The sequence below is a fragment of the Sinocyclocheilus rhinocerous genome, unplaced genomic scaffold (assembly GCF_001515625.1).
Source record: "Sinocyclocheilus rhinocerous isolate Xijiao unplaced genomic scaffold, SAMN03320098_v1.1 scaffold769, whole genome shotgun sequence".
Classification (NCBI taxonomy): Eukaryota; Metazoa; Chordata; class Actinopteri; order Cypriniformes; family Cyprinidae; genus Sinocyclocheilus; species Sinocyclocheilus rhinocerous.
Genome location: NW_015636562.1, coordinates 1,047,706 through 1,058,994, shown reverse-complemented (window position 1 = coordinate 1,058,994; position 11,289 = coordinate 1,047,706). Strand labels below are relative to the sequence as shown.

At 36.9% G+C, this 11,289-nt stretch overlaps 1 protein-coding gene across 9 annotated transcripts in view; it reads right to left on the bottom strand.

Moving 5' to 3' along the window:
- nrxn3b (neurexin 3b) overlaps positions 1-11,289 on the bottom strand; it is a 313,614-nt gene that overhangs the window by 198,924 nt on the left and 103,401 nt on the right. For all 9 annotated transcript variants that reach the window (XM_016562578.1, XM_016562579.1, XM_016562584.1 and 6 more), the window contains one exon: positions 2,174-2,612. In XM_016562578.1, coding sequence (XP_016418064.1) covers positions 2,174-2,612 — 439 coding nt within the window. The remainder of the gene's footprint in view (positions 1-2,173; positions 2,613-11,289) is intronic.

Genomic DNA, 11,289 nt, shown 5'->3' with positions numbered 1-11,289 from the left:
ATATATATACAGGTGCATCTCAAAAAATTAGAATATCGTGAAAAAGTTATTTTTTTGTAACTTATTTCAAAAAGGGAAACTTTCATATATTCTAGATTCATTACATAAAAAGTAAAACAATTCAAAAGTGTTTTGCTTTAATTTTGATGATTAGAGCTTATAGCTCATGAAAGTAAAAAATCCAGTATCTCAAAATATTAGATTATTTACATTTGAGTTTCAATAAATGATCATCCCTACAGTATAAATTCCAGGTATCTCTTGTTCTTCGAAACCACAATAATGAGGAAGACCGCTGACTTGGCAGTGGTCCAGAAGACGATCATTAAAATAATTAACATTTTGCAGATTCTGAAAGGGGGATGTAAACTTTTGACCTTAACTGTGTGTTACAAAATATTCCAATTTCCCTTTTTTTTTTTTTTTTTTGCTACACCTTTAAGCAAACATATTGTGAATATAGTCATGTCTAAAGGGTGTCATTAGGCATTACGCACGCACACACACACACACACACACAAAATAATTCACAACATGACACATCCTCAAGTACCTTACTGCTTTTTAAAAAATTATTACATAATAATAATAATTTTACAGGTGCATCTCAAAAAATTAGAATATCGTGAAAAAGTTATTTTTTTGTAACTTATTTCAAAAAGGGAAACTTTCATATATTCTAGATTCATTACATAAAAAGTAAAACAATTCAAAAGTGTTTTGCTTTACTGGAAATGGAAATCAGCATTTCCATAAAGCTTGTCAGCAGATGGAAGCATAAAGTGCTCCAAAATCTCATGGTGTAGACGGCTGCATTGACTTTGGACTTGTTAAAACACAATGGACCAACACCAGCAGACGTCAAATCATCACTGACTTCGGAAACTTCACACTGGACTTCAAGCAGCTTGGATTCTGTGCCTCTCCATTCTTCCTCCAGACTCCAGACCTTGATTTCCAAATGAAATGCAAAATTTACTTTTACCTGAAAAGAGGACTTTGGACCACTGAGCAACAACCCAGTTATTTTTCTCCTTAGCCCAGATAAGATGCTTCTGATGTTTCTGTTTCAGAAGTGGCTTGGTAGCTGTTTTCCTGAAGACGTCTGAGCGTGGTGACTCTTGATGCACTGCCTCCAGCTTCAGTCCACTCCTTGTGAAGCTCTCCCAAGTGTTTGAATCGTCTTTGTTTGACAATAATCTCAAGCTTGAGGTCATCCCTGTTGCTTGTGCACCTTTTCCTTCTTTTCCAGCAGGACTTTAGCACCTGCCCACAGTGCCAAAACCACTTCCAATGATATTACTGTGCTTGATTGGCCAGCCAACATGCCTGACCTGAAGCCCATATAGAATCTATGGGATGTTTTGAAGAGAAAGATGAGGAACAGTCGATATGAGGAACAGTCGATCTAACAAACCAGACGAGCTGAAGGCTCAGCAGTGCCACAGGCTGATCGCTTCATGCCAAACCTCACTGATGCTGGAGTTTGTGCTAAAGGAGCCCCAATCCAATTACTGAGTTCAGAAATCAACATACTTTAAAGAACGTGAACTTTTCTGTTATGCAAATCCTTTTTTTGATTGATCTTAGTAAATATTCTAATATTTTGAGATACTGGATTTTTGACTTTCATGAGCTGTAAGCTCTAATCATCAAAATTAAAACAAACAAACAAACAAAAAAAACATTTGAAATGTTTTACTTTACATGTAATGAATATAGAATATATGAAAGTTTAACTTTTTGAAATAAGTTACAAAAAAAGATAACTTTTTCATGATATTCTAGTTTTTTGAGATGCACCTGTATATATACACACACTACCGTTCAAAAGTTTGGGATCAGTAAGACTTGTAATGTTTTTTTAAAGAAGTCTCTTATGCTCATCAAGGCTGCATTTATTTGATCAAAAATTCAGAAAAAAAACAGTAATCTTGCAAAATGTTATTACAATATAAAATAATGTTTTCTATTTTAATATCCTTTAAAATATAATTTATTTCTGTGATGCAAAGCTGAATTTCCATCAGCCATTACACCAGTATAAAGTGTCCATATATATATATATATATATATATATATATATATACATATATATAAAATCATTATTATTATTCTGTAATATTTTTTTTAAAAAGCAGTAAGGTAATCTGGAGAAAATGAATCTACTCACCTGATCTTCCATCTCTCTGGATGTCCACATGGTGCCAGGCTCCGTCATTGACCTTACTCTGCGTGGCTTTGACTTTAATCGTTCCTGATCCCATGTCCAGCAGAAGATAGATATTTCCATCTAGAAGTTCCGCAGCGAAGAAGTCCACTTTGTTGCTCCTCTGGCTACGAGAATCTTTCTTGTCCTGGGGCTTACCTTGAGTGAAAAGGATTAGTCCGTTGGGCTCTGAAGTGCGAAAGTCAAAGGAAATGGAGCCCACACGCTTGGTGTTCCACTTGGGCAGGCTGAGGAAGGATTCTGGTGTCTCAAAGGAGATAGGGTCTAGGGTGGGGACATTCTCACATTTAAACACCACGTCCCCTTGTAGCTTCATCTTGGGGTCTGCGATGCGGGCCAGGCGAGAGAGTTCCAGTCGTATGTCGTTGTTTTTGTAGACCACCTAGAATTGGAAAAACACATCATGGGTAATTGCAAATAAATATAGGATAAACTAAAAATCAGAGCAGCCTCTACTATTGTGATTTTTTTTCATTATTATTATTAGACTATACTAAAGTTAAACTTAAACTAATCATACTATAAATATTAAGAAACAAAGCAAACCAAACTGTAACAAAATATCAAACTAAGTGGCATTTAATTTATAGAAAGAGTCACATTTATCAATCTAAATATTTAACAGGTTGTACAAATATTGGGGCACTTTTTGCATGTCAAATTATAGTGGAACATCTTCATAATTAACATGAACTACACCTGGGGTTATGCTAACTCAAGGGGTATTTATTTACTTAATCTATTAAAATCACTTTGATTCTAAGTATCCAAATATTGACAACTGGGTGGCCTGTGTATGTAATGTATTTATCAAATAATAAGAAAATATAAATTAATAGTATTTTAAACAATCAAAGAAACAAACAAATTAATAATAATAATAATAATAATAATAATAACAACAAATAATAAATGGCAATGTAGAAATTTTGTAATAATTTGTAATGATAACTTTACACATTTGTATGTAAAATTCATAAGTGAAAAAAATACAAATAGAATTTTTGCATTAAAAAAAGAAAAAAAAAAAGACAAATGGAACACCGTCAAAGTCCTTTTTATAAATTACAGTATATGCCCTGGACCTATTGGTAAAAATAACATAGCTATTGAAGAGCAAAATCCCCCGATACACTAGAATACATTAGAAGACATTCAAAGGATGTGCTGTGATATTGTGCCTATTTACCAAGGCAAAGATATATAGAGTCAGCTATGCACTATTGCCAAATACAACACAAAACAAACCGAGAAGAACTGTAAATTGAAATTCACTCAAGCGGAAAATTAAAAGGCTTTTTCCTTCTTTTGCCCCTTAAAGAAAGAACTCTTGCTGCTATATAGGACACGATGTGCACAGCAAACAACAGTTCTGTTAGAGAACACAGCTGTCAGCAAACAGATTTTGAAACTCCAGGATTACAGATAATCCTGGAAGATTTGACAGTAAATCAACACAGGTGCCCTTCATACTTCGTACTACTGCAGAGAAAGAGAGAGCGTGATGAACTGTGGAAAGAGATCTTTATTTCAGTGACACTAACATTATCACATTTCTTTTCTCTACCTATAATCTGGCCCGGATCAGCAACGGCCTACCATCAACCCCAATTATCCCATGCTTCCTAATCGTCTGTGTTGCAGAGAGGTGCCGGTAGAGCAGTAGGTTTCCAGAAGTAAACAATCCTATTCATTTTCTTGTGAGCATTAACATATCAACCTTTCAAGACAGACCCACCATGAGCTCTGAGATTAGAAACTAAATGTCATTGGCCAAGCTCTTTAATATGTCCCACCCCAACTTCCTGTTTCAATAGGAAACACATCAGCGCAAAAAGAAAACTACACACACCAATGCATTTCACTGAATGCTAGGGTTACTGTCAGAAATTAAATGGCCACTTATGTATGCATGTTTTCAAATAAATCCCATTTTAAAGAGCAAACTAACATCCTGACACCACAATCCCAATTTCAAGCCACTACAGTTATGCTACAATTGTTGAGAGAGAAAAAAAACTGTTCTTTCTACAGTCCCTAGTGAAACAAAAATACAAACCCCTCTTCAAAGCCGAAGCACAGAAAATGTTTCCTCAGCGCTTCTGTTCCTTTCCTCCAATCATCTTTTCCTGCGCTGGAATGTAGTTATGCCTCGGGTTATGATTCCAATGGCCATTACCTCTAGCCGATCGATAGCAGTATAATGGAAAATAATGTGCAGAAAGATGGTGTGGGTAGGGAAGTCCACAGACTCAGATACATTATCTAAAGCTACACCCTCGCTTTATCACCTTATCTAGGGGCCATCCTCTGTCCCCAGAGTGCCATTTATAATCAAAGCCAGCCTTTAACAACTCTATAGGCTCTCTGTCTTGACTCTCTCCCTCTGTGAGCATGGGGGCTGCTGGGTATTGATCAGGCTCTGGGAGTGGGGAGTGGACCCTAATCTATCTAGGCTCAGTGTCTTAGCATGTTATAGGGATCTTGCTGCTGCATTAGGCCCAGGATTAATGAGAAGTGCCATTAAGTAGAAACACGTAGACACGTAGGGAGAAGCACCAACTGACACAGTTGGGGGTTAGATGAAGAGACACATCATTGGAGAAAATCAATATATTAGAGGAAAAATTCCAGAGTTTTTACATTGTAACTAAGAATATATTTTAGTACTGTAACTTCTAAACACATCCATGTTAACAACATTATAATTCCACATAAATCATTAGGGTTGTAACATTTTGGTACTAAATTATTATTGTTAACTAGTCCTTTTTATCAGAGCATCACAGACCTTAGTGAAAAAGAATCAATTATTGAGCAAGTACTTTAAAATAAAAAATAGTGTTCAAAATTCTATCCATGCCTTACTCCAATTCACAATGGTGAGTTTATAATAATTATATATAATCTGAGCTGTCGGGACAGATTTTTGCAGGCCATGTCAGTCTTACGTCATTCATCTTTGTGTGGTAATGTCACATCTGTAAACAAAGAGAAGAAGGTCCAGCTATCACAGCACATACATTGAGCAATCAGAGGTGTGTTAATATTTCTGACAGCTTGTAGCCATAACTAATGAGCAACATTAACACGATTGATTGTTCAAGAAGGCAACCATCTGAGGAATCATCCGTTGTTCTAACAAAGAAACCTCATTCAGAGAAGAGTTTACAAGCAAAAAGAAAAGTAACAGATTGAGCCAGGCCCGGATTGGCTAATCGGGATCACCGGGAGGATTCCCGGTGGGCCGGTCTGTTTTTTGGCCGCGAGGGCCGGTGTTGTCATGCCACTGGGTTGAATTATGCTGTTCCTAGGCTGCCTGCACTCACAGCAGCCCCACTCTTTTTATTTATTTTCTCGCAGGCCATATTATTATTTTCACCAGATCATATCAGTATCAAATTCTCAATTGATAACTACTGTGGAAAGAGATCTTTATTTCAGTGACACTAACATTATCACATTTCTTTTCTCTACCTATAATCTGGCCCGGATCAGCAACGGCCTACCATCAACCCCAATTATCCCATGCTTCCTAATCGTCTGTGTTGCAGAGAGGTGCCGGTAGAGCAGTAGGTTTCCAGAAGTAAACAATCCTATTCATTTTCTTGTGAGCATTAACATATCAACCTTTCAAGACAGACCCACCATGAGCTCTGAGATTAGAAACTAAATGTCATTGGCCAAGCTCTTTAATATGTCCCACCCCAACTTCCTGTTTCAATAGGAAACACATCAGCGCAAAAAGAAAACTACACACACCAATGCATTTCACTGAATGCTAGGGTTACTGTCAGAAATTAAATGGCCACTTATGTATGCATGTTTTCAAATAAATCCCATTTTAAAGAGCAAACTAACATCCTGACACCACAATCCCAATTTCAAGCCACTACAGTTATGCTACAATTGTTGAGAGAGAAAAAAAACTGTTCTTTCTACAGTCCCTAGTGAAACAAAAATACAAACCCCTCTTCAAAGCCGAAGCACAGAAAATGTTTCCTCAGCGCTTCTGTTCCTTTCCTCCAATCATCTTTTCCTGCGCTGGAATGTAGTTATGCCTCGGGTTATGATTCCAATGGCCATTACCTCTAGCCGATCGATAGCAGTATAATGGAAAATAATGTGCAGAAAGATGGTGTGGGTAGGGAAGTCCACAGACTCAGATACATTATCTAAAGCTACACCCTCGCTTTATCACCTTATCTAGGGGCCATCCTCTGTCCCCAGAGTGCCATTTATAATCAAAGCCAGCCTTTAACAACTCTATAGGCTCTCTGTCTTGACTCTCTCCCTCTGTGAGCATGGGGGCTGCTGGGTATTGATCAGGCTCTGGGAGTGGGGAGTGGACCCTAATCTATCTAGGCTCAGTGTCTTAGCATGTTATAGGGATCTTGCTGCTGCATTAGGCCCAGGATTAATGAGAAGTGCCATTAAGTAGAAACACGTAGACACGTAGGGAGAAGCACCAACTGACACAGTTGGGGGTTAGATGAAGAGACACATCATTGGAGAAAATCAATATATTAGAGGAAAAATTCCAGAATTTTTACATTGTAACTAAGAATATATTTTAGTACTGTAACTTCTAAACACATCCATGTTAACAACATTATAATTCCACATAAATCATTAGGGTTGTAACATTTTGGTACTAAATTATTATTGTTAACTAGTCCTTTTTATCAGAGCATCACAGACCTTAGATCAATTATTTCAATTATTGAGCAAGTACTTTAAAATAAAAAATAGTGTTCAAAATTCTATCCATGCCTTCACAATGGTGACAATGGTGAGTTTATAATAATTATATATAATCTGAGCTGTCGGGACAGATTTTTGCAGGCCATGTCAGTCTTACGTCATTCATCTTTGTGTGGTAATGTCACATCTGTAAACAAAGAGAAGAAGGTCCAGCTATCACAGCACATACATTGAGCAATCAGAGGTGTGTTAATATTTCTGACAGCTTGTAGCCATAACTAATGAGCAACATTAACACGATTGATTGTTCAAGAAGGCAACCATCTGAGGAATCATCCGTTGTTCTAACAAAGAAACCTCATTCAGAGAAGAGTTTACAAGCAAAAAGAAAAGTAACAGATTGAGCCAGGCCCGGATTGGCTAATCGGGATCACCGGGAGGATTCCCGGTGGGCCGGTCTGTTTTTTGGCCGCGAGGGCCGGTGTTGTCATGCCACTGGGTTGAACTATGCTGTTCCTAGGCTGCCTGCACTCATAGCAGCCCCACTCTTTTTATTTATTTTCTCAGAGGCCATATTATTATTTTCACCAGATCATATCAGTATCAAATTCTCAATTGATAACTAAAATAGATAACTAATCATTCTTTTTGCGCAAATCGTTGTTTGTTATTTGTGATAGGCGTTTGAGGAAGGCTTTTATAGGCTTTAAGACCAAGCGGGATTCTCTGCCGGCTGCTCCCGCTTCACAGCGAGCGGGACTCGCTCTAACTGCACCCTTCACCGTCCGCTTTTTTATTTTACTTATGGTACAGTACAAATATTTGGAACGTCCCTTATTCTGTCCCTTATTTTCTTAAAGAATAAACACTTATTTTCTACAAGAATAAACACTATTTTCTTAAAGAATAAAATGAAGAATCACAATTGTCCCTTATTTTCCATTTCTTATGTTAATTGGCAATGATGACGTAATTATCTTTTGACTCCCCTGACAGCGGAACCTTGCTCAAAAAAAAAAAGTAATTGTTGGAGATATGCGAGCAAAAAATAATAGATAAAAAATGTATAATAGAAAGCGCAAAGGCCACTGAAAAGGCCAGTAAAAAAAACTAAAACTAAATGGGCCGGTCTAAGGCATGAAACTCCAGGGCTGAAAATGAGTCCCACTCCGGCCCTGGATTGAGCCCATTATAAAACATCAGACTGGCATTTCAGACATGGAAACAACTCTGAGATTTAAAGGAAACCAACCTAGAGACGGCCATTTTTGACTTATCTAGCAACTGCTATGTCAAATGTCAGCAGTGCCTAACTTTCGTAACATTGTTTATTTTAAACCATTTATTTGCAATAAGCCATAACAACCGTTTAAGACTTGCTCAAAAGGCAATATTTATGGATATTCAAGTTCAGATGTTGTTAATGACATTCGCTCTGATAAAATGATCGCCTGTAAACATGGGTATAAGCTGACGGACTGAGCTGCTTTAACTAAATTTTTTTTGTTTTTTTTTTTTGTTTTTTTTACAGTTCATTGGGTATTGCACATCATCTGGCAGACCTTAACTCCTTCCCCGTCACTTGATGGAATTTTCTGTCATTTATGACACAACACTTCACCGTCATTGACGGAATTTTCTGGCAATTCTTGTTTTCTCTGTTATATGTTAGAGGGCATTATTACCCATCTTCTGAAACAGTACAGAATCTCCAGAATCAAAAACAAGTGAAGAAATAGCAGAAAAAAGCGATAGAAGCATTGCTTATGCACATTTAAACTAACGTGATCATCAAACAATCAACAGAATATAAATTAAAACTGCCTTAAAGTTACTGAACAAAATGTCAAACACAAAAAAAGATGCATTGTTCTGTGCAAGCTTGGGGGTGTTGACGGACATGATCCAATCAATTTATGTTTTGATCATCGCTCTGAATCTTGATCACATGTGATCCTGATCGGATTTAGAGTGATTTTCTCAGCTTTTTGTTCAAAATGTTGCAATTTCATGTAACTTATCCACATTCAAATGTTGATAAAACAGAATAAAGCTAGAATAAAACAGTTTGTTTTGTTTAAAATCAGAGATTGCTTTTGATGTACTGTATGTCAGAATCAGAATCAGAAGAGCTTTATTACCAAGTATGTTTACACACACAAGGAATTTGACTTGATGACAGGAGCTACCAGTGCAGAAGAAAGTACAGACATAGTGCAGACATACATAGGAATAACACAGTAGGGATGGAATATAACCAGGGGTGTGAAGTAACGAATTACAAATACTCACGTTACAGTAATTAAGTAGTTTTTATCGGTAATTGTACTTTTTTGAGTAGTTTAAAAATTGTGTACTTTTACTTTTACTTGAGTACATTTTAAGTGATGTATCGGTACTTTTACTCTGCTATTTTCCTCCGTTTGTGGTCGTTACATGCTTATTTTAATTTTATTTTTATCCATCAACGTGATTGGATAGAGAGTAGGTCTCATGACTTTCGTCAAATCAAATTGTGCATAGAAAACTTTAACCGCTAACTGTTTATCATGGCTGCTGGAAGTGCATTATTCAAGTATCAATTCAGTCGCATCCTCCTCTAACTTGATATGTTAAGGTAAATTTCGGATTTCTGCTTACTAAATGATTTGTATATATGCTTACCTATCTACACGGCCTGAAATTTGGTGTGAGGTTGCGGGTATTGCATACAGTGTTAACTCCCGCAAGTGCCACGTTCGGTAAATTCCCACTCACTTATGACGCGCGATCTGCGTTTCCTCGTCTCTCTCTCGCGTGCGTTCTGCAGCAGTCACTTGGATAAGTCGTTGTTGCTTGTTGAACTTGTTGACTTTTGATGAGTTTGAGCGCGTGATGCGCGCTGTGAAAAAGGGTGTTGGAAACACAAATTGAGGACCAAATCGGTACCTTATTGATGACCCGTGGCGTTAATATACTGCATCTGTGCCAGCGCGTGATGTAATAAAACTGCAGCTCGTTAATAAAAGTTTTTTTAAATCCATTTTATACAATCCTCCTTCATTTAGCAAATTTTTCAAGTTCAACACTTTTTGTTCCGTTCAGTTGTGGATGCTGCTGATTCACTGAGACCGCTGCGGCTCAGCAAAGAGACGTGTGTGTGTTTGTGTGCGTTTTCCTTTGAAAAAGTTTCCCCAGAAATACCTCGCTATTTAATGCATATTTCCTTACAAATTGTATCATCAGCATAACAATTCGAGTAAATGTGTAAAAGGTATGGCATGAATTTGCCATCCTTCTAGAACAATGTGCATTTATGTTAAAATTGTAACATAAATGATCAAGTTTAGTTATTCTTATTTCTTTATTGCAAAACGCTAAAACTGGCACCGTTTTGGAGAGAAATGGGCTCTCATTTTAACCCATATCATGGTGTGTGATGCTGAACTATGAGTTTCTAATGGTGTTTGTATTTGCACTGTTCTAAACATTAATATTTTATGTGCAACAACAGCATATGCTGTCTCAGTGGCCTTACACATGATTTTAAATCTATTTTTTCAAACTTTATGATTTAAATGGGGATGATTGTACTGAGAATAACTTTCATCTTTTATTCAACTGAATACTGTTTCCGTGGTGTTTTGATGTATTTTAAAGAGTTGTCAGTCAAAATTAAAACTGCTGGATGATAGATACTCTTCATTCTTTATGACAAATAAGATAATGTGAATTACAGAATGTACAACGTTTTTTAAAATGTATCAATTGCGGTGTACAGTGTTTATTATGATGGGGTAGAATCCACAGCTCAGTACTCACTACTCAATACTCATGAGTACTTTTAAATAGGCTACTCTTTCTTTCTTACTCAAGTAGTTTTTTGGACAAGTACTTTTACTCTACTCACACTACATTTTTTGGAAGGTAATGGTTCTTTTACTTGAGTATATTTTTTCAGTACTCTTTCCACCACTGAATATAACACTAATATAAGAAAAAAAAACAGAAATTAAATAATGTACTATATACAGAAATAGAGGTATAGAAAAAAATGTAATTGTTTAAATAAATGCACAGATAAGTTATTTACAAAGTGTGCAGTTTGCAAGTGTACACATTTTGGATTCTGTGTATAAATATTTCAGTTGTGATGGATGATGTATAATTAGGAAAGTTTAATTGTTCAGGCTGAATATAGCCTGCGGGAAAAAACTGAGCCTGGCTGTTCTGGCAGTCAGTGATCTGTAGCGCCGACCAGAAGGCAACAGTTCGAAGAGAGAGTGGGCTGGGTGTGAGGGGTCCAAGGTGATTTTCTTAGCCCTTTTCCTCACTCTGGAGATGTAAAGATCTTGGAGGCTGGGCAGAGGGGCACC